The 27,333-nt window shown below is 39.0% G+C and overlaps 1 protein-coding gene across 2 annotated transcripts; it reads right to left on the bottom strand.

Moving 5' to 3' along the window:
- Positions 1 to 9,148: 9,148 nt before the first annotated feature.
- LOC125239835 (gastrula zinc finger protein XlCGF57.1-like) lies at positions 9,149 to 27,329 on the bottom strand. Of its 2 annotated transcripts, XM_048147549.1 has the most exons (8): positions 27,104 to 27,329; positions 26,462 to 26,609; positions 24,361 to 24,519; positions 22,960 to 23,084; positions 13,380 to 13,479; positions 11,882 to 11,955; positions 10,942 to 11,056; positions 9,149 to 10,216 (listed from the first exon to the last, which is right to left on the bottom strand). In XM_048147549.1, exons 1-8 carry the CDS (start codon positions 27,245 to 27,247, stop codon positions 9,297 to 9,299), a joined length of 1,785 nt encoding a protein of 594 aa, XP_048003506.1. In that variant the 5' UTR covers positions 27,248 to 27,329; the 3' UTR covers positions 9,149 to 9,296. The 2 variants fall into 2 exon arrangements, with proteins under 2 accessions (XP_048003506.1, XP_048003507.1); XM_048147550.1 differs by lacking the exon at positions 10,942 to 11,056 and having other exon boundaries at positions 11,767 to 11,955.
- Positions 27,330 to 27,333: the final 4 nt, after the last annotated feature.

Genomic DNA, 27,333 nt, shown 5'->3' with positions numbered 1-27,333 from the left:
AATATCATATTTTTATATTTATAGAAAAAGCAAACCGTTTGACATTTATGGTGACTTGAATTTGCAACTCACAGAATTTTTTATTTTATTTCATTTAACATTAAATGGTCATTTTAGTACCAAAACTAAATTCTACGTTATTTATTTACTCGAAAACGATACTAAACATGACCTAATAGCTAAACGGGTTCTAATAGAGTTTTTTAAAATAAAGGCATTTTAAAATTACGCTCGCGGCGTCCCGACGCCGCGCGTCTTAAAGTAATTTTTTTGTGGAACTTAACGTTAGTAAAGGTGGATAAAAGTCATTTTTTTTATAATCTATATTAAATAGGCTATCATGTCTTATTTTTTATTTATAGAAAAAGCAAACAGTTTGTTATTTATGATGAACTGAATTTGTAAATCATGGATGAAAATTTCAATCTTTTTATTTTTTTTTTATTTTATTTACCATTAAATTATAATTTTAGTACTAAAAACGAATTCTACGTTATTGATTTACTCGAAAACGATACCAAACATGACCTATGAACTAAACGGGGTATGTTAGAATTTTTCAAAGCAAGCCGGGTGAAGCGGTACTTTGACCCCCCCCTCCCGAGCCCCAGGGGGGAGGCTCCCGAAGGCTCCCGATCTTAATCGACTTATTTTGATATAAGGAACAACTGTGCCAAGTTTCATGCTTTGGTCAAGAAAAAAAAGGTTTGGCCTCTTTTTGTCGATAAACTTCCCCACTATAACTCTTCGTCGCTTAACTAGGTATCAATAAAATTATTCCTATATCACTTTGGAACACGTGCAGTCATGCAGATGTTACTATTGAGAAGCAAAAACGTACGTGCTGAGATGTCTTGGACATTAATGCCTAAGGCGTACGACTTAGTAAACAAAACAGTTACGACCTTTTTCTTATAAGTGTAATTTAGCGGCTATCCATTGTTATTTGTCGCCAGTAGCTCTTTTGTCGCTCTTTTGTAGCCCTTTTGTAGCCCTTTTGTAGCTCTTTTGTCGTTCTTTTGTAGCCCTTTTGTAGCCCTTTTGTAGCCCTTTTGTCGCTCTTTTGTAGCTCTTTTGTCGCTCTTTTGTAGCCAGTCGCTCTTTTGTAGCCCTTTTGTCGCTCTTTTGTAGCCCTTTTGTAGCCCTTTTGTCGCTCTTTTGTAGCTCTTTTGTCGCTCATTTTTATCTATAAAAGGGTCGGAGCGAGCCGACGCGCGTCATTCTTCAAATATCAACGAGACTAACAGTGTCCCTGGCTATCGTGTATTATACTGGTGAGTGAAGTTATTCTGCTATTGTTTCTCTGTTTGTTTTTACTTGGAAATTATTCTAAGTGATTGTAAACTTTGAAATTGTGTCTCTGTTTGATTGTGCGGGGACAATATCGTCGTACAGTTGAACTTAGACCTGTGGTGGAATTGCTTTACCGTCAGTTGTGGGGTTATTTTAGTGTTCTATTTATAGTGTAGTGTTACATTTAAATTGATGTGTATAGTGAAGTTTTCTGTGCTTTGTTTCATGAGTGCTGTTAAGCAATACAAAGACTGGGTCGATGTATGGCTGGTGCTAGGGAGTAATTCTTGCAAAACTAAGCTTAGATTATAGCACGTAAAGGAAACTTCATTCGTTTGTTTAGTTGGTCAGTAAAATTGAACTTAGTAATTTTCTATGGGGTTATTTTGTGAAAGTTATAAGCCAGATCATTGTTTGTGACAGACTGTTGTCCGGCTAAGCGCTTTATACCTCGCGATGTTAAACATAAGGCGTTTAGGGGTCTTTTTGTTCCAAGTGGAGGCTTGGACGCTTTTTTATACTTACAAAAGCGTACTTTCTCACCGGTCTCAAAGAGTCCAACTGTTAGATGGAAGTGAGGACTTTCACGATTGACGAAAGACATTAGGAGTAATCCTTGCTCACTGAAGTCGGCAGTATTTGAGGCTGGGGTCCTATATATATTTATATTTATTTACTCGGTGCTCTAGTCCATGCTGGCGTTGGTCGCTGGGGATTTCGGTTGTGATCGATCCACATCTAAGTAAAGTTGATCGCAGCTGGCTCTCTCATGTGGCTGGTACTGGTGTGTCCTAGAATACTGGATATATACACGGATAGGGCGATCTACTCTCTGCTACCCTAGCCTGCGGGCAAAAGCAGAGGGGGGGATAAGAACACAAGCCTATAGGTTGCCTATCTCAGCTTCGCTGGCTGAACTGTACAGCTTATGGTAGGGATACACTTGTGCATATTTTGAACACAAGATCTATGGTAAGTGACGGTCTGTGTTTCAGATATGTTAGAGTAGGGAAAACGATAGGAATAGGGTAAAGTCACACACTATTTCTATGAAAGTAGAGTTTTTTTATGATTGGTCTTGGAATATAATTGGTCAACGTGTATTGTGGAGAAATAATTTAACTACTACTATTCATATGGTTTAAATGGACTTTAAATGTGGTGTTTATTATCTTAAAATATGTGGTAAAACTGGTAATTTATAAAATCTCTTATTACTTAATTTATTTGAGTGAAATTAATAATTGTGGTAGCAATTTCTGATCTTTCGGTGTGGCTGCGGGACACTTAGTGTTGCTAACTGGTTTTAAAGGTAAATTCTATCAAGATGGTTAGGGAAACAAACTATTCTTTGGAATAAAAAGCATAGGTTTGTTATAGGGCCCAGTGGCATGCGAGCGCCGTCCACTGATGGAAAGTCAAAAGCTTAGAAAAGTTAGTAGACTTAGTTCTTATAAAAGTTAGCAACTGCTCGGTGTTTCGATAAAACATTAGAAAGATCGAGAAGTTATGGTCTATTAGCAGTATTGGGGAACGGGGGTTTAGCTAGGGACAAGAAACAAAACAAAAAGGGGGTTAGTTTGTAGATAGATAGCCCTTCAGGCTTACTTGCTTAGGATCCTGATAAAGTGGTTTGATCAGGTCAGGGGTCCTATTCCACATCGCAAGTTCGTACCCAAATCAGGACCACTAATAAGGCGTAGTGGATGATTACCAAAATATTTTTTAATATTTATTTCATGTATGTTTCACTCACTAACTTCTATTCTAAAAAGTTTCTTCATTACGTCATTAATTTTCTCACATATAACTTTCTAGGCCTAAATATGATAAAATACTCTTCTATATCACTATATTATTATGCTACAATAACCTTTATTCTTCTTTAAAATATAAATAAATAAAATTTTAAATATTAGTCAAAAATACAGCTGATACTCATTAAAGGATCTAGGTTATCGCGGTTCACATCGAAGGGTTCTACTTATTCACGCTAGACGATCACAAGGCCAAATTTATGGGGTATATTTAAAGGGGGGTTAACTATACTGTTGGTTAGTCAAGTAAGTAAGTAAATAAGTAAGGTGAGCGGAGGTTTAGTTACAATCAGCAAATCGCAAATGTGAGATGTACTCGCCATTCACATTTATGCCACGTCTCGCCCAGTCTAGCATTCTGAACATATCCTCCAACGCGGCAGAGAACAACTTTGGGGATAGAACATCCCCTTGTCTCACCCCACGGCGCAGAAGGATTGGCTCAGTCTGTCCATTCTGGATTACGACGGACATAGTGGCAGCATTATATAGAGATCTCAGCACTTCGATATATCGATAGTCAACCTGGCACCTCAGCAAAGACTCGAGGACAGACCAGATCTCGACGGAGTCAAAAGCCTTCTCATAGTCCACAAACGCCATGCATAGGGGCTGATTATACTCAGGCGGCTCGTCTGCTGCCTATTTCATAAAAAAAAGTTTCATTTCTACTCGTTTTTGCCAAGCTGTACAGGTTCTTATGTTAAAACCGAAATAAATTACACATATGAAAGAAAAAGTGACCAGTGAGGTTCTTATGTCTTTTTTTAGGGTTCCGTAGTCGACTAGGAACCCTTATAGTTTCGCCATGTCTGTCTGTCCGTCCGTCCGCGGATAATCTCAGTAACCGTTAGCACTAGAAAGCTAAAATTTGGTACCAATATGTATATCAATCACGCCAACAAAGTGCAAAAATAAAAAATGGAAAAAATGTTTTATTAGGGTACCCCCCCCCCCCTATTTTTTTCATTCCAACCCCAACGTGTGATATATTTAAAAATGAATAAGGGTTTACTAAGATCGTTTTTTGATAATATTAATATTTTCGGAAATACTCGCTCCTAAAGGAAAGTGCGCCCGAAATATGAAAAAAATCACAAAAGTAGAACATTATAAAGACTTTCTAGGAAAATTGTTTTGAACTTGATAGGTTCAGTAGTTTTTGAGAAAAATACGGAAAACTACGGAACTCTACACTGAGCGTGGCCCGACACGCTCTTGGCCGATTTTTAGTATTGGGTGCGCAGATGCTGAAATATGGTCAACAACGGGGTTAAATGAACAAAAGATTAAATAAGATCGAGAGATTTAAGAAGTGGTACAGCAGGCTCTCTTGATACTTCAAAAACGAATGACAGAAACATGTCGAAATTGGGCCATTTTTTTTCAAAGTTGTCCACCCCAGTTTTTTTTTGGATTTGGAAATTTTTATGTGTTTTCCACTCGGAATCGCGAGCTCTTTCAATCCTAATAGGAGAAAAAAAGTGTCCCAAGGTTTTTTTCCCATTCCGTTACCATTCTTTTATACATTTTGTATGGCGGTAACGAAATGGAAGGTTCGAAAAAATTTATGGAAATCTTGGGACATTTTTTTTCTCCTATCAGGATCGAAAGAGCTCTCGAAAAAAAAATACCCATGTTACAAAAAAAGTGGGGTGGACAACTTTGAAAAAAATGGCCCAATTTTGCGCGACGTAATATGTGGACGGCCCCTAATGCAAGCAACAGTAGGTATCTAAGCAAGATGTTTTTGATAACTTATTGGTTTAAGATTGCCTCACCTCACCTTATAAGGGTATTCAAGTAATCAACCATTGAATAAAGGTTGGTAGGTATATTTCGGTAGTTCAAAATCACATCGGATGTTTGAAATGTAGGCAGGGGCGGCTCACTCCGCACTCCGCGATCCTTTCGCCGCGCTACAAGTACATGCCGGCGGCCGCGAGTTCGCGGCCCATTCAGTGGCGACGACCTTCGCGCGCCGCAATAGAATTCAATGTCGTCTGCACGCGTGCGGTCCGTTTGTTAATGTAGGTAAGAATTTAGAATGGCGGCGTTTTGTGAACATCAAAGGAGTGAGCCTTCTGTACTTGTACTATTATATATTCTGTGATGTAGGGTAATTCCGATAATCATCCATAATTACATCACTTTCCATTTTTGTTTCCAATTTAACTTAGCTTTTTTATACTACGTCGGAGGCAAACAGGTGTACGGCCCGTCTGAGGGAAAGCTGTCACCGTAACCTATAGACGCCTGCAACTCAAGGGGTGTCACGTGCGCGTTGCCGACCCATTAAAAACTTGTACACTCCTTTTTTGAAGAACCCCTTACTGTAGTTCATCGGGAATACCTCGGCAGGGAGCTCATTCCACAGCCGGAGCGTTCGCGGGAGGAAATTCCTCTGAAACCGCACGGTGCGCGACCATTCGGTGGCTAAATTACAATGCAATATTAAATAAATGACTAAATGATTAAGTTTATCCGTAGTTGGTAAAAAATAATAAGACTAATGTAACAATTTTTTTCAATATTTTTATTAAAGAATTAGAACATAACAGTTTTATGAGAACTCTTCTATGTAATAGGGTCCACAGTTATGTAAAATGTATATACCTAACACAATATTGAACGCATGTAATTTTAATCATTTGACACAATTTATGATTTTACACAATTTTTTTCATAAATGGTCAATGTTATCATGTCAAAATAGTATTTTATTTATGCAACAGGCGTTTAAAGGAGGTCAAAAAAGAAGAGTGGCGTGGGTAACAATTTGAGGCGAAGCCGAAAATTGTTAATAAGACGCCATGTGTATTTTTTGACTCAGTTAAACACCTTTGCATACAATAGTTTTTCTACGACCATGCACTTAGTTTTTAATAGTTTTCTTGAAAAACTTTCACACTGTTTCCTGTATTTTGACGCAAAGGTTTCCACTGTCAGCTCAGCTGCCCAAAGCCTTCCCGCGCACGCGCGCAGTATCGTTATAAACAATGCGTTGCCAAACAATGCGTTTTCAGTTTTTTCGATACTGCGCGCATGCGCGGAAAGCCGGCGGACGCTGGCTTTGGGGAATAGACTTTTATGTAGGGTTTTAAAGATCAATGCACGACCCTGTAAATGACGAATAACAGTTCGGGAGTAGAAAAAATGTATATAACACAATATTGAACGCATGCAATTTTAATCAAACAAACAACTAGGAGCTCATTTTATATGTGCATAAAAATATTTAACAGGCTGCCAGCAGATATAAAAGAACTCCCAATCACTAAATTTAAGAAGAAATTATTTGAATGGCTTTGTGACATGTGTTTTTAATGTTTTTATTCCATACATGAATATTTTAATTATGAAATTGAATAGAAATAAAAATTTGTCATTGTAACTAGTATAATTAATGTAAAATGCTAAATTGTAAAAATGAAAATGAAATATTTATTTTTCAAGTAGGCATATTACAATGCGCATATGAACGTCAAATAAAGCTACGCCGGCTCTAACCCTACGCCTCAGCCTCGAGAAGATTTCAGTCCCCCCTCAGTTGGGAGGGGGGTATCCACTATGGGACCGGCAAGAAACTCGGCGGGCAACTTCTTTTCAAAACATTACATCTTATAATTAACATGCATTAAATAACAACATACAATTTAACATGCAAAAGTATTCATCAAAGAATATGAACAGACTAGGTACTCTATGGAAATCAATTTCAATAAATTATATTATTGCTTAAATACGTCGTTCTTCTTCAGAGAAAACATATCAAATTGTCATAGAAGAAAAAGATAATATGAATCTCAATATCATTAAATATGTAATTTACCTACACAACATAAAATATAAAATATTTGATGTGCTTTCTTATCTGAACTGTGTCCTCTATACATAATACAATTATTTTAATTGCTATTCGTTTTTTGTAGTTTCTGGTTCGGGCCATGCATGTTTGTCTGTCAAATAGTCCTCGACTCTGTAATAAGCCTTTAACATCAATGATTTTTTTAAGTAGTTCTTAAGAGCTGGGAGGGGTAATCTCAAAGCAGTGTCAGGTAACTTATTATAAAAATGAATGCATTGCCCAACAAATGACTTCTGTACTTTACGGACACGAAACTTCTTTATGGCAAGCTTATTTTTGTTTCTAGTGTTATAATTATGGATATCAGAATTCTTAGTGAAACAGTCTAAATGTAACTTATAAATCACTGCATGAATTTTACAATGAATTTAAATTAAAATTAAATTTGGTTGAACTATATTTTATTGTACATCTTTGTAAACCCATATTCAGCAAATAAAGAAATACGAAATCATTTGCCACAATTTTTTTCATAAATGGTCAATGTTATCATGTCAAAAAGTTATCATTATCAATAACTTTACTATAGACGGTCAACCAAATCTTGGCACAAAAAAAAACCGGCCAAGAGCGTGTCGGGCCACGCTCAGTGTAGGGTTCCGTAGTTTTCCGTATTTTTCTCAAAAACTACTAAACCTATCAAGTTCAAAACAATTTTCCTAGAAAGTCTTTATAAAGTTCTACTTTTGTGATTTTTTTCATATTTTTTAAACATATGGTTCAAAAGTTAGAGGGGGGGGGGACGCACTTTTTTGCCTTTAGGAGCGATTATTTCCGAAAATATTAATATTATCAAAAAACGATCTTACTAAACCCTTATTCATTTTTAAATACCTATCCAACAATATATCACACGTTGGGGTTGGAATGAAAAAAAAAATCCGCCCCCACTTTACATGTAGGGGGGGTACCCTAATAAAACATTTTATTCCATTTTTTATTTTTGCACTTTGTTGGCGTAATTGATATACATATTGGTACCAAATTTCAGCTTTCTAGTGCTAACGGTTACTGAGATTATCCGCGGACGGACGGACGGACGGACGGACGGACGGACGGACAGACAGACATGGCGAAACTATAAGGGTTCCTAGTTGACTACGGAACCCTAAAAATGGCGCGAAATTCAAGTTTTTTTACGGGAATTAAACCTTCGCCCCTACATTTTCAATCAAGTGTTATGTCTCTCGTCGATGATTCCGCCAACGTCAAGGTTTAGGAAGGCACGCGTCTTATAAAGACAATGCGCCGCTGACTTACTTTTTCATATTTGCCGTATTTTAATATTTAATTTAATTAATTTTTCTCAAACATGGTATGAAATATTGATGTTATGTGCCTTATAATTGGCAGGGAAGTATGACGTTGCAGGTGCGGCTAGGACGATTGATAGATAATGGAATTTCATACAAACCTTGCAGGCCAAGGACGGCAGTCTTCTTTTTTAATTTCCAAACACAGATAATTGTGACATAACATCCAGGTATTAAGCCAATTAAAAAAAAACTATAAGGGGCTTTATAGACGTGCCGACTGCAACTGGTACGGGCCCTAGACAATATTTGATTTTGGGTGCGTTTTCATACAAAAAAAAATTTTTTCGTTTTTTTTTTGAATTTTTTTTAACTTTTTGTTTTTTTATAAGCGTATATCAAAGGGGAACGAAAATTCGATTATTTTTGCGCTACGACGCACCGTTTAGGAGATACAGCCATCCAAAGTTACTATTTTCAGTAGACTTTATTTATTTCATACCATGTTTGAGAAAAGCACTATACATACCTCGGCGGGAAATGGGGTTGCCCGCCTCAGACCTATCCGGCCTTGCTTCGCTCGGCCGTCTATATGTCTTCGGCCGGCAACCCCCTTTGTCCCGGCCTCTGTAGTAATGTACTATTGTAATTTATAATTTGGTTGACCGTATATAAAAGTTTTTAGAAATGGTCAATATTATCAATGAAGCGCTGGTGGCCTAGCGGTAAGAGCATGCGACTTTCGATCCGGGGGTCGCGGGTTCGAACCCCGGCTCCTACCAATGAGTTTTCGGAACTTATGTGCGAAATGTCTTTTGATATTTGCCAGTCGCTTTTCGGTGAAGGATTAACATCGTGAGGAAACCGGACTAATCCCAATAAGGCCTAGTTACCCTTCAGGTTGAAGGGTTAGATGGCAGTCGCTTTCGTAAAACTAGTGCCTCCAAATCTTGGGATTAGTTGTCAAAGCGGACCTCAGGCTCCCATGAGCTGTAGCAAATAACGCAAGGAAGAAGAAGAAGGTCAATACATTCCGAAGTTATCAATAGATTTACTTTTTTTTTTTTAAGAATCAATAGAAGTGCTAAGCCCGCTCTTACTAACTTCACATTTCTCAGTAATAGCCTTCAACTGATCCACATCTAACACAACTTCATGCGTATTAAAATGAGTGATTAAACAATTCTTATTAGAATACTGTTTCCCACAGAAACTACACGCGTATTTACCCGGCTTGGGATTAGGTAGCTGAGCGACCGCCCTACACTTTGGCTTCACTTTCAAATGCGCCGCCATTTCATGTCTTTTCAACTCGGTTTTTAGGAAAAACCTACGATTGCAAACTGTGCAAGAATAGTTCTTTTCATTATTATGCGTCCTACGAACGTGGGCTAGGAAATATGGTCTCCAATCGAAAATCCTTCCACACAGTTCACATGTTATAGACTTAACTTTTTCTTTATGATGTTCTAATACATGTAAATGTCTCGGATAAGTGTTTAAGAACTTCTCCGGACAATATAGACACTGAATTTTATGTTCGAGCTTATGCACTAGTTCGACATGTTTCTTCCTATACTTGTCTAAAGTGAATACCTTTCCGCACTCATCGCAGACAAATCTGCCTGTATCATGGATTTTGAGATGTTTCTTTAACCGGGACGATGCTAGAAATGTGTCACCACACTCGGAGCAAACATAATTATTGTAATGAGCGTTCATATGTGCATCGAGATGGTGGTAATTCGGGAACCTGGTTTTACATAGAGCGCAGTGGATCTCCGGGGATAGTATATAAGGTATGACTCGAGTGTAGGCCTCTTCGAAGATGAGGTTATGCTTCTCGGTGAGGTGTTTGAACATGTCGTTCCATGTGAGGAGAGCGGTGCAGCAGACGGTGCAGAGTAGGTTCTCGATGTCAACTTTGAGGATCTCGTTCAGCCAGAGTGGGCGAAGGAAGTTCTCTACCGCTTTGGTTCTTTCGCCTGAAAAGAAAACACATTTTTTTCATGAGTTACAAACTCACTCAAACTGAGATAGCACAATACAATAAAGACAAAGCGATCAAGCCCACTGGTGGGCCATTTTTTTCAAAGTTGTCCACCCCACTTTTTTGTAACAGAGGTATTTTTTACGCGAGTAATACTCAGAAACGCGAGGTCTTTCGATTCTGATAGGAGAAAAAAAATGTCCCAAGATTTCCATATATTTTTTCGAACCTTCCATTCTGTTACCGCCATATAAAATGTATGAACAAATGGTAGCGGAATGGAAAAAAACCTTGGGACACTTTTTTTCTCCTATTAGAATTGAAAGGGCTCGCGATTTTGAAAAAAAAGAAGGGTGGACAACTTTGAAAAAAAAATGGCCCTGGTGGCAAAGCCGGGAATGGAACCGGGTCTCCAGCTATCGGGGCTGACGTGATAAACCGCTACACCACCCCGACCGCCCAGGTACCAGTCGAAATTTCTCTAGTGTATGTTATCTCTGAAGGCTAGGCGCCTTTGACCAACTTGGCCTTTGGCCTTGGCGGTCGATTTTGGCGCCACGATAGGGTCGTTTTAGGGCCACGTTACGGTCATTTTGGGGCACTTTAGGGTAGTTTTGGGGCCACGTTAAGGTCATTTTGGGTGACATGTTCGAGGGTCATTGGAGCCATATGGGGACCATTTAGGGACCATGTAAAAGTCATATTGTAGATTTTATTTACCAGCGTGCTGTGTCCTCGTATGGGTCCTCAGTTCGTCCGTGTCTTCGAACATGGGTCCCTCGGTGCCGCAATAGGCGCAGTGGTAGTGCGCCGTGCGAGACTTGTATGGCGTCATGTTGGGATCATCTTCTAGTCATATTAGGGCCATATTGGTCCCATGTTTTAGTAATAGTTTAGTGGTCATTTTAGGGCAATGTTAGGGTAATTATGGGGCCGCCATAGGGTCATTTTGGGGTCACTTTAAGGTCGTTTTTGGGGTCACATTAAGGTCATTATGGGGCCACGATAGGGTCATATTGAAGCCATGTTGGGATCATTTTGGGGCCACTTTAGGGTAGTTTTGGGGCCACTTTAGGGTAGTTTTAGGGCCACATTAGGGTCATTATGAGGCAACGTTAGGGAGATTTGGGTTCACTTTAGGGTAGTTTTGGGGCCACTTTAAAGTAGTTTTGGGGCTACATTAGGGTCATTTTGGGACCATGTTAGGGTCATTTTGGGGCCACTGTAGGGTAGTTTTGGGGCCACAATGGAATCATTTTGAGGCCACGTTAGGGCCATTTTGGGGCCATGTTAAGGTTATTTTAGGACACTTTAGGGTAGTTTTGGGGTCACGTTAGGTCATTTTGAGGCCATGTTAGGATAATTTTGGGGCCACTCTAGGGTACTTTCGGGGCCACGTTAGGATCATTTTGGGGCCACCTCTAAATGTCATTTTGGGTGACATGTTAGGGTAATTTGAGGGTCATTGGAGGATCATTTGAAGGCATGCGAGGGTCATTGGAGCTATATGGGGACCATGCAAGTCATATTGTAGATTTTATTTACCAGCGTGCTGTGTCCTCGTATGGGTCCTCAGTTCGTCCGTGTCTTCGAACATGGGTCCCTCGGTGCCGCAATAGGCGCAGTGGTAGTGCGCCGTGCGAGACTTGTATGGCGTCATGTTGGTATAAGTTAAGAGTGTCTTCACTTCCTTTATTAGGCCGTCGTCTTTCTCGGTTTTTGTAAAAATGGGTACTGAAAAAAAAAACATGGATTTGATTAGTTTAATAAAATAGATAATACCGTGTGTAAATATGTAATACATGATTATTAATCCATACTAATATTATAATATGGGAAAGTGTGTGTGTCTGTTTGATTGTCCGTCGATCACGGCAAAACGGAGCGACGAATTGACGTGATTTTTTAAGTAGAGATAGTTGAAGGGATGGAGAGTGACATAGGCTACTTTTTGTCTCTCTCTAACGCGAGCGAAGCCGCGGGCAAAAGCTAGTTTATTATATAAGTGACACATTATGATTTTTGACTCTTGTATGAGTTTTTGATTGTATTGTATTCTTAAAAATAATCAAAATAGTGAGATTAAATTAAAACGAATTGACGAAAATAAAAATGCTAATAAATGTATACACATATCTTTAGTTTTTTCTCCTTAAGGCACTGGTCCCACCGCGAGCTAGTAAACTATGAGCTATCGGCTATTTCAAGGGACAAAAGATAATCGCTTCCGTGAATATAAAAGTGACAGAGATGTCATAGCTGGGCGATGAACTATAGTAGCCCGGCTCACCCGCCGCGGCGCCGTGGCGGGTAGCCGATAGCTCATAGTTTACTAGCTCGCGGTGGGACCAGTGCCTAAGCGCTAACTTTTAGCTACCTTAACTCAGGCGAAACACAAGATAATATTTTTAAAAATATACATCATAATATTAATAACGAGTGACGCTCATTTTTACAAAAGTTAAAAGATGCATTTTTTAAACCAATTCAGAAACGACGGAACTTCTACTTCCGTTGATTCCATGAAGCAACAATAAAAAAAGATTTGATAACCTCTTTCATTCGGGACTAATTCCTGGTAAGTGTTAAGTTTTCTATAATTTAAGAATTTTATAATTATGTAACCTAAATTAAAATTTAGTATAGGATATAAGTTAAAAATTTAGTTTAAGGCAAATACATTTTGTAGCCTGTGTGGTGACGGGAAAAGAATTTCACCACCCCCTTTCTTCCCGTGGGTGTCGTAGGAGGCGACTATGGGATATGGGTTAAATTGTGGCGTAGGCGAGAGGCTGGCAACCTGTCACTGCAATGTCACAGTTTAGTTTTCTTTCAACGCCTTATTTGCCAAGAGTGGCACTGAAGCTTTAGTAGTTTCATGTGTTCTGCCTACCCCTTTATGGGATACAGGCGTGATTGTATGTATGTATGTATGTATGTTATAATTATGTAACCTAAATTAAAATTTAGTAATTGGGCATAAGTCAAAAATTTAGTTTAAGGCAAATACATTGTATGCCCGAAAAGGGTAAAACTGTTGATACTCTCACTGAAAAATGTACCTATTGTTACTTCTTGTACCTACACAGTTTAAACAATAAATATTTCTGATTTCTAAGAAGAAAGTCCTGTGAAGTCAGTTAGAAATAAGTACTCACTGCCTCTCCTATCATTTAAAAGTCGTGCGGCAACAGTCTTCCGCGGCACGTTGTACGCGGCGGCCGCCTCCGCCACTGACATCCGACCGCTTTTGGCTGCCTGAATCAAATAAACAAGTTTTCCCCTCACTAGCTCGGAAACACGTGTTATGTCCTTTAATACCAGCGGGTAAAAACGCATTTATCCACTAGTGGGTAAAGTAATTTGACCTTGAATAAAGTCAAATTAACTGCCTTAAAATTGATAAAAGTAGGTGAATCTAGTAATAAAGATGATTTACCACCTGTGGAACTACTGGAAGCAGTGATTGTAAGCTTTGTTTTTGGTTATTGTCAATTGTGATTGACAAATCAAGATAGTTTTAATGCAGAAGTTTAATCTACCTTGTTTGTTTTGATTATTTTCATAAATACTATGGGTAGACTGAAACAACGTAATTTCAAGCCACCCTCGTTTGATATTTTTTTATCAGTAACTGTCAGTCGGTCAATCTGAAGGACGACACTTCTAGTTTGGAGCTCGACGAGTAAACAAGGTAACTCTGCTATCGTGATTGCTTGTGAAAGTATTGCTTATTATCAAAGATTTGTAATAAATGGTAATTATGTTAAATCTGAGTATGATTTACTCTCACAATCCCGATATAAAGCTTTTAGTTCAGAAATAGGGATTCACATGTCCACATACCATTCGGTCAGTTTTATTGTACATAGATATTTGAAATACTCAAACCCTTTTAAATCATAACTTGAACTGATATTCTAAGCGTGTAAATTAGTTTTTAGCTAATGAGTGATTCATTTCAAAACAGGAAGTATAATGTCGGATGAACACGGCGAAGAGGATATGAGCGAGGGCGAGGGCTCAGTGATACTGAACGCGACAGCACGGCGGCGCGAGGAGCTGCCAGATCGAGGGCGACGCGTCACGCGGCAACGGCATGCGCGACGCAGCAGGACCCGGTCACGCTCGCGCGGCAAGCGGCCTTCAAGGCCGCGTTCGCGGTCTCCAAGGGAGCGATCACGGACACCCAGAAAGCGTTCACGGACGCCTTTGAAGCGCTCTCGGGCGCTAAGAGATCGCTCACCGCCGTCTCGTGAACGTTCACGATCATCGAGGAAGAGATTGCGGTCGCCGTGTAGCAGCGAGCGAACCAAGCGTCGCCGATACAACACGCCGTCTTCAAGTCGACGGGAAAGACGACGCGAGCGGCGATCAACCGTGAGTGCTTCCAGTTCTTGTAGCAGTGACGATAAAATGATTAGAAATTACCGTGGTAGTAGTAGTAAACATAGTTCAAACAGGCGCGGTAACACATTTTCTTTGCAAGACGTTATGGATTTAATGAAATCGTTGCCTGCGTCTACATCTCAACATCAGAATCATTTTTCAATGAATACTAACGCGGTCCCGGAATTCGATCCAGCCAATAAAGAGCAAACAATAGACGCGTGGATTAAAAAAGTAGAGGAGTGTTCGACTTTGTATAAATGGACGGAAACTCAATTGATTCATTATGCCTTGCCTAAATTAGGTGGTGTTGCAAAAGTCTGGTACCAAGGTTTACCGTCACTTAATTACACATGGCTAGAATGGAAAGAAAAGTTAGCAAAAACGTTTCCCACTGTTCAAAATTACGCACAACTTTTACATGAAATGTTAGACAGGAAAGTGAGGCATAATGAAACACTTGAGCAATATTTTTATCATAAAATGAATTTGCTTAACAGATGTGGAATAACTGACAAACGAGCAGTAGATTGTATCATATACGGCTTGGACGATAAAGGGGTTAGATTAGGAGCCCAGGCTGGTAAATTTAATGAACCTGAAGAACTCTTAGCGTACCTAAAATCTATAAAAACTGAGGATTCAAAAGATAGGCGTTTCCCTTTCACCAAGAAATCGAGTGAACCACAGAAAGATAATACGCGATTGAATACTATTAAATGTTTTAACTGCAATGAGGTCGGTCACCCAAGTTTCAAGTGTTCAAAACCCTTGATAACGTGTACAGTATGCAAACGATTAGGACATCAGAGTATTAATTGCAGGCGTTTAACCAAAACCAACAACGACAATAATAAAAATAGTCAGGCGGAAAATTCGGTGTTAGAAGTTAAATTTGCCGGGGAGGTAGACAAAAAGTATGTTCTTCCTATTTTGGTTAACGATAAACCCAAAATGTGCTTCGTAGACCTCGGATGCCAGGGTACCCTTATTAGACATAGTGATTTTCTTGAATTGGGGGTCAGTCATTCCACAGATAATTTGACGTTTTTAAAAGGATTTGGTAATGGCTATATAAAACCTATAGGCAAATGTACTTTACGATTGCAAGTGCAGTCAGTTAAAGCCTCGATAGAAGTATTGATAGTACCAGATCATTTGCTAAAGCATTCCTTATTACTCGGACACACATTTACGGAGCGAGATGGTTTAATAATTATCAAAACGAATGAAAAACTAATTTTGCACCAAGTACCGTCAATGAAACAAGATAACGAGCCAGTTAAATTGAAATTAACTGTAAATTCTGAAGTAACGGTTCAGTGTATGAATATGGTACCTATCGAGACTGAATCTGATTATACTTGCAAGGTGTATGTGAATGAATCTATAAGATTTATTGGCGCGAATAAATACTGTATTTTACCTGGTCTTTATTCTTTGGTAAACGGAAAGGGGTGTGTAATGGTAGTTAACTTGAATTCTTTGCCGGCTGTTTTTTGTCAAGGACAGTTATTGGCAAGAGCTTGTATTTTTGAAGAAAATAATTGTGCTGAAGTTAATAAAATAGATGTAGAAGAAAATAATTATTTCACAGATGATTTAAAGACAGAATTAAATTTAGAAGACCATAATAGATTAGAGCTGCTATTGAAAAAGTACAGAGATTGCTTCTCATTCAGTTTAAACGACTTAGGATTAACTAATTTAAACGAGATGACAATTACCCTGAAAGACAATACCCCTGTAGTTTACAGACCTTATAGGCTGGCATATTCTGAAAGAGATAAAGTAAAACAAATGATTAAGGAAATGTTGGAATGTGGCATCATAACCGAATCCACTTCATCTTATGCCAGCCCTATATTGTTAGTGCAAAAGAAAACGGGGGACCAGCGACTCTGTGTGGATTATAGGGCCTTAAATTCAAAAACGGTTAAAGAGCACTACCCTCTACCAAGAATAGAAGACCAGATAGATCAGTTAGGGGGCTATGACTATTTTATTACCCTCGATCTTGCATCAGGGTATTACCAAATACCTATCGCTCCGGACTCACAAGACAAGACCTCATTTGTCACGCCTGACGGCCAGTACCAATTTACGCGTGTCCCGTTTGGATTGGCTAACGCGCCGTCTATGTTCCAAAAGACTATAAATACTATGCTCAAGGATCTCAAAAATAAAGAAGCTTTTGCATTTATGGACGATATAATAATACCGGCTCATAGTGTTGAACAGGGAATGGAGCGATTGGAAATGGTTTTAAAATTGATTAGAGAAGCAGGCCTAACACTAAAGCTATCAAAATGTAAGTTCTTCTGTAGGACGATTGATTACTTAGGATTTGAGATAAACAAAGAAGGGGTGCGGCCAGGACTGAGGAAAACTGATGCTGTACAAAATTTTAAGCGACCAATAAATCAACACGAAGTTCGACAATTTATAGAACTATTTAAAGAACACTTTTCTGTTAAATCACCGTTGGGACCATCGCGGGCAGATAATGCTGGAGGCTGTGGCTCGGGTGGGCAGGAGATGAAGACCTCATTTACCGCGACGGACGTTAGGAATGCCTTAAAGTCCATGGCGCGAGGGAAGTCTCCTGGCCACGACGGCCTCAGTATCGAGCACCTTCGTCATGCCGGCCCACACCTAGCAAGGGTACTGGCGATGTTTTACACTTTTTGCGTTCAGCACACTTACTTACCCGCCGACATGATGAGGACTGTGGTGGTCCCAATAGTGAAAAATAAGACGGGCGATATTAGTGACAAAGGCAACTATAGGCCCATTTCGCTCGCTACGATAACTGCAAAGGTGCTTGACGGACTGCTTAATTGCCAAATAGACCAGCGTTTTAAGGCCCACGACAACCAGTTTGGTTTTAAATCAGGGTTATCGACAGAGAGTGCTATTTTGGCGCTGAAGCAGACCGTAAAGTACTATACGGACAGACGGACGGCGATTTACGCGTGCTTCCTAGACCTATCTAGGGCATTAGACCTGGTTCATTATGACATTTTGTGGCAGAAGCTGGCCGAGTTAAAAATGCCAGCCGATGTTCAAGGTATATTTAAATACTGGTACCATAACCAGGTCAATGTCGTAAGGTGGTCGGACGCGTATTCGCAGCCGTACGGGCTCGAATGCGGCGTTAGGCAGGGCGGGCTTACCTCACCGAAGCTTTTTAATATCTATGTAAACGCCCTTATTGAGGAGCTGAGCAGCACTCGTGTCGGGTGTCACATAGACGGAGTGTGCGTCAACAACTTGAGCTACGCGGACGACATGGTGCTGCTCAGCGCCTCAGCATGTGGGCTCGCCAAACTTATCTCGATTTGTGAACGATACGCGGCGAGCCATGGGTTGGTTTACAACGTCCGCAAGAGCGAATGCGTTGTCTTTAGGGTCAAGGGTAAATGTCCGCCAATGTTTCCTCAAGTGAAATTAAATGGACAACCTTTAAGTATAAATTGCCAATTTAAATACTTAGGACATTTGATAAACGCTGACCTTAAAGACGATGCCGATATTGAGCGTGAGCGCAGAGCGTTGTCCGTCAGGGCAAATATGATAGCCCGCAGGTTTGCTTGCTGCTCTAAAGAAGTCAAAGTTAGTTTGTTCAGAGCCTACTGTACTAGTTTCTACACAAGCAGCCTGTGGGCAGACTATACATATAAACGGTACAACGCTCTGCGCGTTCAATATAACAACGCGTACAGGATGCTGATGGGGCTGTCCAGATTTTGTAGCGCGTCAGGGATGTTCGCAGAGGCGCGGGTAGACTGCTTCTACACCACTATGCGTAAGCGAGCCACATCCCTGGTGCGCAGGATACGGGCCAGCTCCAACAGCATCCTGACCATGATTGCGGACAGGGTTGATGGCCTATACCTAAATAATTGCTGCATGACCCATGCACTTAGGAATAAGTAGATTTAAGTTAAATGTAAATAGTTACGTATACTAACACTAGTCTTAAGTTGTTCTATATATTATGTTACTAACAAAAATGATCCAAGTTGGTCCTAAATAAATTAATATTATTATTATTATTATAACCTTTATTTATTTCTTTTCTTAGATTAGGTTTTTTACAATATGAGTATAAAAGTAAAATAAAATAAAACACTTACAAAACAATATAAAACATATAAACACATTATAAAAAAAACTATTATTATTATTATTATTATAGGCTTGGCGAGTTTTTTCCGTCGTTTTGTAAAAAACTTCGCTATAATTGCCAATCCCTTGACTAGTCTGCTTAAAAAGGATAGGAAATGGGAATGGGGTACGGAGCAAGAAAATGCGTTCAATACTTTGAAATCAGAACTAACTAAAAGACCTATTCTTGCTCTGTACAACCCTCAAGCTAACACACAAATTCACACCGATGCTTGTAAGACTGGTATCGGTGGAATTTTGTTGCAACAGGATGACCAAGGTAGATGGCGTGCAGTGTCGTACTATAGCAGGCAAACTACCTTGGAAGAACAGAAATATCATTCTTTCGAACTCGAGACCCTGGCAGTGATAGCATCCTTGAATAGGTTTAGAGTATATGTGTTGGGTATAAAATTTACAATAGTGACGGATTGTAGTGCATTGCGTACTACTCTGTCGAAGAGAGATATGATACCTCGAATTAGTAGATGGTGGTTGCAGTTGCAGGAATACGATTGTAACATCGAATACAGACCAGGGAATCGCATGAGTCACGTTGACGCGCTAAGCCGCAACGCTATCCCAATGGTAGACGAACCCGAGCCTGTGTTCGATATACTATTGGTAGAAACTGAAGATTGGTTAACCACCATCCAAGGAACTGATGAGGAAGTTAAGCGGATTAAGAGCACTTTAGAAGACCCTGAATCTCCCAAAGTTGTAGACATCCATAAAAACTATCAAATTAAAAATGGTAAAGTGTATAGACTAGTAGACGGTCAATTGAAATGGTTAGTACCTAAGGGGTTCCGATGGCAGTTACTAAAAAAAATCATGACGAACTTGGCCATTTTGGAGTAGAAAAGACTTTAGATAAAATAAAAGCCTTATACTGGTTTCCCAAAATGAACAAATTCGTCAGAAAGTATGTACAGTCATGTCTAGAGTGCTCTTATTACAAAACCCCAGCAGGCAAGCGACAGGGAATGCTTCAACCGATACCGAAAGTAGACCAGCCCTTTCACACGGTACATCTCGATCACTTAGGGCCATTTATTAGAAGCAAGTCGAAAAACTCGTATCTTTTAGTTTTGGTAGATGCGTACACTAAATATTCGTGCTTATATGCGGTAAGAAACACCAAAACGAGAACAACTATCAGGGTTCTTAATAACTTCATGAGCTATTTCGGTATACCTAGCCGCTTAATAAGTGACAGGGGCACATCATTCACGAGCAAAGGATTTAAGCAATTCGTATCGGCATTAGGTATAAGACACGTTTTAAATGCAGTGGCTACACCGAGAGCGAATGGCCAGGTAGAGAGATACAACCGAACCATATTGGCATCGCTCTCGGTGAAAAACCACAATCATAATGAGAATGAATGGGATACACATATAGAAGAAATACAGCTAGGACTTAATACCACATTAAACAAGGCTATTGGGAGAAGTCCGGCTGAAGTTGTTTTTGGGACTAGACTGAGAACCAAGGGGGACGGACTAGTAGCATCGTTAATAGATCATGATAGTTCGAATCAACGCCCAATAGATGACGTGCGGTTTGAGGTTAATAATAAAATTCGCGAAGAACAGCAAAAAAATAAGGATAGATTCGATAAGTGTAGAAAAAGTGCCCAAAGGTATGAGGTAGGGGATCTTGTTAGGATTGAAAGAGATATTAATAGCAATAACGGCAAATCAAAAAAACTCTTACCTAAATTACAAGGACCTTATAAAATAATCAAAGTATTGGACATGGATAGGTATTTAGTTGAAGATACCCCTATAACCCGAAAACAAAACCGAAGGTACGAAGCGGTTATTGCGGTTGATAAAATACACCCATGGTTAACGTTTACGCGGGATATTGTTGACTCAAGTAGCGATAGCGACGATAACGATATAGGAGTAGACATGAGGGATGTAAATGAAAATATTACAGATGATCCGCCACAGGGCGAGGATAATTTGAATACTGAATAGGAGCTGTAGAATATGCAAACTAAAATGATTTTGATGTTGATGATGACAATGAAATGATACTGTATAAACATGAGTGATATAATGTTTTTTGTATTGATGACAGGAATATGATTTTGACCAATACTGACGCACATATGAGTCGTAAGACAATTGGGAGTGTGTTCAGTTTGGTAAATTGATTATGAAGATCTTGGATTGGCACACAAAGGAGTCTTAAGGACAAATGGGAGTGTGTTCAGTCCAAGATAATGAAAACATGAATTGACACACAAATGAGTCGCAAGACAACTGGGAGTGTGCTCAAAACATGATTATGATAAGGAATGATTTATGGATTAATGATGATGATGAATAAGGAATTATTAAAGATTGATTATATGTTGTACATATATATTGTAATGTTAAAATAATTAAGGAATAAATGCAATATATTATACGTGATATGATTCGCATAATCATACTGAAAGAAACTTGTGATAAATATAATGTCCATATGTTAAGATGTATTTAGCTAATGGCTATTATTTTTTATATATACAAATATAACAATTATTAATAAATGTGTTGTAGCTCGAGTATATATATGTTTATATATATATATATAAAAAAAACGATATTATGTACAGTGTAAGCAAATTTTAGTAAAAAAATGTATGTACATACAACACGTAATTGATGGAACAATTAGTTTTGTTAAGATGGCCGAACAAATTCGAATGTGCTTTTTTTTTATGATTGTATTTTTTTTCTCTCCTATTTTATATAATGTGTATACATTTTATTATACACCATGTTCTTTTGTTTTCCGTTAGAATACCAGGAAGTTATACCGATCGTACTACACTTGCTTAATCATTTTTTTTTTAAATATAATTCGATAAAAGTAAGAGTTATCTTAAGAGTTATTAAATATATGTAAGTTCTGTTAATACTAACGGATATCAATAAAAACAGAATGTATAAGATACAATATTTAATGAATTATAGTTTACTAATGGAGTTGATCAATAGGTTTAGAATGTTGCAAAACGAGAGGACTTCGTTTTATCAGAATGGCCGACTGTAAGCTTTGTTTTTGGTTATTGTCAATTGTGATTGACAAATCAAGATAGTTTTAATGCAGAAGTTTAATCTACCTTGTTTGTTTTGATTATTTTCATAAATACTATGGGTAGACTGAAACAACGTAATTTCAAGCCACCCTCGTTTGATATTTTTTTATCAGTAACTGTCAGTCGGTCAATCTGAAGGACGACACTTCTAGTTTGGAGCTCGACGAGTAAACAAGGTAACTCTGCTATCGTGATTGCTTGTGAAAGTATTGCTTATTATCAAAGATTTGTAATAAATGGTAATTATGTTAAATCTGAGTATGATTTACTCTCACAATCCCGATATAAAGCTTTTATGATAAACGCATTTTTTGCGTTGTAGTTTCCTCGCTATAGTGAGGGGAAAAGTTTTGTGTTACACTCGGGTGCAAATGTATTTTACTTCTCGTGTGTTAAAAAACTCGCAAGTTCAGGATTATATTCTCGAACCACTCGCTTCGCTCGTGGTTCAACTATAGAATCCTTTCACTTGCTCGTTTTTCAATTCCACACTCGGCGTTAAAATACAACTTTGCACCCTTGTATAACAAATAACTATTAGTCTAGAATAGAGATGGGCCGGATACAGACTTTGCCAAATACGAATATTCGGCCGAACATTCGGTTCAGCTGCTACCGAAGCGAACATTCGGTTCCGCCATATTTTAAATCCTGGCTAGAGTTAAAAACTTTCAATGATTGGCAATGGGTACTAAGGCTCTTATTGTTTCTATAATTTAGTGCCGAAGAAAATTTTGGTTTTTGTTTCTTAAACTACGTTATTTTCAGTTTTTTTACATAATTATTGTAGGTACTTATATCTTAACGCATTTTATCTTCCTTTGGTGGTTCCTTAGAATGCTGAAGTAGGATGTCATTATCCAATGAAAAACGAAATAACTTACGTTATTTATTTACTTTGTTTATTCGGTAAATATTCGGCAATATAACCGAATATGAACATTGGAAAACTTGCCGAATATGCCGAATACCGAATATTTACCGAATATTCGGCCCATCTCTAGTAAGCAGCCTATGAACAACTCCACGGGTGTTACATGCGCGTTGCTTGACACTGCAAACACTTATTGAGTTCTTACCTCAAAGCTCTGCTTCAGATCTTCAGCGGTGTAGTTCTTGTAAGTTCGCTTCCTCTCGCCTCGCTTCTTCTTCGGCCGCCACCTTGTTTCCTGTTTGATGGGCACTTCCGGGTAATAATCTGGGTCTGCAATATTAATATTAATAAAAATGTGTTAAAGTTGTCTACTTTCTTTAAGATGTGAAAAATAGACAATAGTACATGTTTATGAACGGACAAGAGGGGGCAAAATAGACATACATACATTATAGGAGGTAGGGCATAGCGAATGATATTCCGCTTTGTGTGGTAGGGCACAGCACAGCGGATATCATCTCGCTCGAATCTAGAGCAGAGCCCAACTGGGGTAGTACCTCCGCCTTACAGAAGACCGCAGCCAAATAGCACTAGACCCTACTCGTAGTGTTGTGTTCCTGCCGGTGAGTAAGGCTGCCAGAGCTCAACGAGGGTGCGGTGCTGATGGCGGGAGGACTTACGGAACTAACTTGTTCCGTATATTGTCCTTTAGAGTCATCGGCAACCCGAACCCTCCTTGGAACTTGTACACTCCTTTTTGCTGTGTACTTAACACAGCAAAAGGGAATGTACAAGTTTCAAATGGGGTGGCAACGCGCATGTGACACTGTTTGCATTGCATGCGTTCATAGGTTACGGTGACCGTTTTCCATCAGGCGGACCGTATGCTTGTTTGCCACCGACGTAGTATAAAAAAAAAAATACAAAAAATCTGTCAAGGTGGTCAAAGACATGCACTAACCTTCTCTCCGGGAGTCAGGAACTGCAGGCAGGATTGGCTGGGGTCCACAATTCACCAAGGAAGCACAACCGTTTTCGCACATGTCTTATAACAGTCTGTCAGGTGTCAACAACTAATTAGAGGGCCGCGCGGGCGGGGCGAGGCGCGAGGGGAGGGGAAACATATCTTTTAAATATATATGGTTAGGTAGGTAGAATTATAGGTAGAATTTTGAACACCTGTACCTGTAGGCTACTTGCCACCTAGTGAAATCAGCTTCATTTTAAGAACTGTCAAAACGAATTTGAACGACTTGCTAATATGGAATTTATATGAAAATCGAATTGAGTGACGTCACGGTCAACTCAGTTACTTTAATATATTTCTCCCTGACTTATTAATAAATAGAAAAAATATTACAAGCAGAGCAGAAGAAATTAAAAACAGAATACTGATTAATACTATTGTAATATTAGCTAAAAATTGTTGAGCATTAGACTTTTCGTTCGTCGCGACATCTATTGACAAGTAGCAGTACTGATAATTTACGCTAGTTGACGCGTGATTGTCGCTAGATGTCACTTAACTATGCCTATACAAATAACTCGCATTTATTGATGTATGGAACAACTCTTCCATTACGTATTCCTCTATGGTATAACTTACCATCAACATGTTCCTCCTCCGCATTGAGTATTTCCACGTTGAACTCCCTCCCGTCCTCTGTCTCCAAATACTCGACCTCCTCATATTCCGCCTCTTCGTAGTCTTCAAACTCTTCCGTTTCATGTTTTATGATGACTGTTATTTCACCGGATTCTGCGTCTGTGAGAGAAAATAATAATAAATAAATATTGGGGACACCTTAGGACCGTTCACACTCAAGAGACGCATGTCCGCCGTCGCGGAGCGGACGTCAGCGCCACGCTGCCTGAATGTAATTTAAAAAACCGGCCAAGAGCGTGTCGGGCCACGCTCAGTGTAGGGTTCCGTAGTTTTCCGTATTTTTCTCAAAAACTACTAAACCTATCAAGTTCAAAACAATTTTCCTAGAAAGTCTTTATAAAGTTCTACTTTTGTGATTTTTTTCATATTTTTTAAACATATGGTTCAAAAGTTAGAGGGGGGGGGACGCACTTTTTTTTCCTTTAGGAGCGATTATTTCCGAAAATATTAATATTATCAAAAAACGATCTTAGTAAACCTTTATTCTTTTTTAAATACCTATCCAACAATATATCACACGTTGGGGTTGGAATGAAAAAAAATATCAGCCCCCACTTTACATGTAGGGGGGGTACCCTAATAAAACATTTTTTTCAATTTTTTATTTTTGCACTTTGTTGGCGTGATTGATATACATATTGGTACCAAATTTCAGCATTCTAGTGCTAACGGTTACAGAGATTATCCGCGGACGGACGGACGGACGGACAGACAGACATGGCGAAACTATAAGGGTTCCTAGTTGACTACGGAACCCTAAAAATGTCTCCTCAGTATATTTTGTATAGGAAGGAAGCGCAAGGGAAGTCGCTTGGCGCGCCCCAGGCGACGCGTCGCTTGGCGCGCGCCGCGCCGCCTGGGGGCGCGTCTTACGTCTTTCCTACACAAAATGTATTGAGTAGACGTATTCAAAATTACATTCAGGCGGCGTGGCGCGGACGTACGTCCCGCGTCGGCGGACATGCGTCTCTTGAGTGGGGACGGTACCTTACACAGATCAACTTAGCCCCAAACTAAGCAAAGCTTGTACTATGGGTGCTGAGCGACGATATACATACTTAAATAGATAAATACATACTTATATACATAGAATGGTCAGAATTTTGTTAATAGGGGTGTTAAAAAGAAAATAATCACTCCTTGAATCCCATAAAGGGGTAGGCAGAGCACATACTACAACTACTTACGCTAAAGTTACAGTGCCACTCTTGGCAATTAAGGTTCCCCCACATCTAGCGTAGCCTCGGGCCAGCTGTATGGAATAAGACGCCGCAACGCATCAGGCTTTGCCATACAGTTGGCCCGACGCTACGCTCGCTAGAGTCGCTAGACGCTAGATGTGGGGGGACGATAAGGTATTGGAAACGAAATTGTGACATTTCAATGACAGGTTGCCAGCCTCTCACCTACACTACAATTTAACCCATATCGCACAGTTGAATTCTACGACACCCACTGGAAGAAAGGGCGTCATGAAATTCTCAACTTGTCACCACACATTTTTGTAGTAGTTATTACTATCTTAAATTTTGTTTGTTTATAGCTCATAGCCAGAGCGTAACTTTCATGCCGATGACATAAATTTGATGTCACACTGCATATAGGATGATTCAGAGTTTTATTTAATGATTAATCACTATTCATAAATCATTTTAATCAAGACTTCGAAACTAATCTATTCATACCTGAAATAATTAATACCTACTTGATACTTGAAAAGTAAATTAAATTATTTGTTTATTTTTTATACATACATTTTATTAAATAGTTTTGTACCATATTTCAATCAATTATAAAAACAAAACAAATTGTTTCGTTTTCGTTTCACGTATCGAGCAGGTATTAATTATTACACGTATGAATAGCTTACTTTTGAAGTCATTTGTAAACGATTAAATTGATTAATGAATAATGATTAATTATTACAATAGAACTATGTGAACCATCCTATATGTAGCGTGACGTCAAATTGATGTCATCGGCATGAAAGTTACGGGCCCTACTCATAGCTTACTTACTTAAGGTGGGATCAGTGCCTTACCAAGGACTTCTGTAACTTCAGGCTCAGTGCAGGATACAAGCTGCTTCTGGCTCGACAAGATAAGCTGCCGGAAACTGTAAGCGTCTATGGTCCGCTTGGAGCACTCATCGCAAATCTGGTCCAGTTGGTCGTTGTCAGGTTTCAGCCACTGTAACAAAAATATTAGTTTAATTCAAGCTTAGAGGAACTCAGTTACAATTTGTTATATTATTATCTTAGCTTATTTGACAATAGGTGGACAGTTGCTCAGTATTATTTAGCAGAAAACATTACCAATTTTGTAGTAGTTATAAATTACTTATAAGTTATGATATATGTAACAGTATAAACTACATAATTATGAAGTAAATACATATATTATTCTATAGTAGTTAGTAGTAGTAGTAGTAGTAAAACACTTTATTGTACCAGAAAATAATACAACACACAGGAAAAAGAGATTAGTTAGGTTTTTTATGAAGAATATTAAGAATAACATAACCCTACTTTACCTGGTCTTGTATCTAAGTCTTATGCCGAATTCATACGCTGGTATGCTGTAATTTATTTGACTATGTCCATGAATCCAAGAGTGAAATACTTGCAACGATCATTTTTTTTCTCAGAAACCAAAATATATAGCCGGCAAAAACCACGACTTACTTGTAGCGAAAAGCATTCATTGAGCATTTCCCCGTAGTTCTGCACCACCCCGTTGTCTTCGTGTTCAGCCCACAAGCTCCTGAAGCTGCCGTCTTGGAAGCAACATTTGCACAAACCGAAGTATTTATCGTCCTCAGCATCCATTATGAAATTGAATTTAAAATCAAAATAAACAAAAGGAGACAAATCTCAAATACAAGGAATTCGAACAAGCGAAAAAAGGGACGCCA

Source organism: Leguminivora glycinivorella, chromosome 26 (assembly GCF_023078275.1).
Source record: "Leguminivora glycinivorella isolate SPB_JAAS2020 chromosome 26, LegGlyc_1.1, whole genome shotgun sequence".
In the NCBI taxonomy this organism is placed as follows: Eukaryota; Metazoa; Arthropoda; class Insecta; order Lepidoptera; family Tortricidae; genus Leguminivora; species Leguminivora glycinivorella.
Note: the sequence above shows the minus strand (reverse complement) of the source record. Positions and strands in the feature narration are given on the sequence as shown.

What these genes read in the sequence shown, in the direction of transcription:
- LOC125239835 (XM_048147550.1), bottom strand. Translation starts at nt 27,247, where the DNA reads ATGGATGCTGAGGACGATAAATACTTCGGTTTGTGCAAATGTTGCTTC. An exon ending in ATGAATGCTTTTCGCTACAA is followed by an intron (nt 26,610 to 27,103) that starts GTAAGTCGTGGT and finishes TTTTTGTTACAG; the next exon opens with TGGCTGAAACCTGACAACGA. An exon ending in ATCTGAAGCAGAGCTTTGAG is followed by an intron (nt 13,480 to 22,959) that starts GTAAGAACTCAA and finishes TATTTGATTCAG; the next exon opens with GCAGCCAAAAGCGGTCGGAT.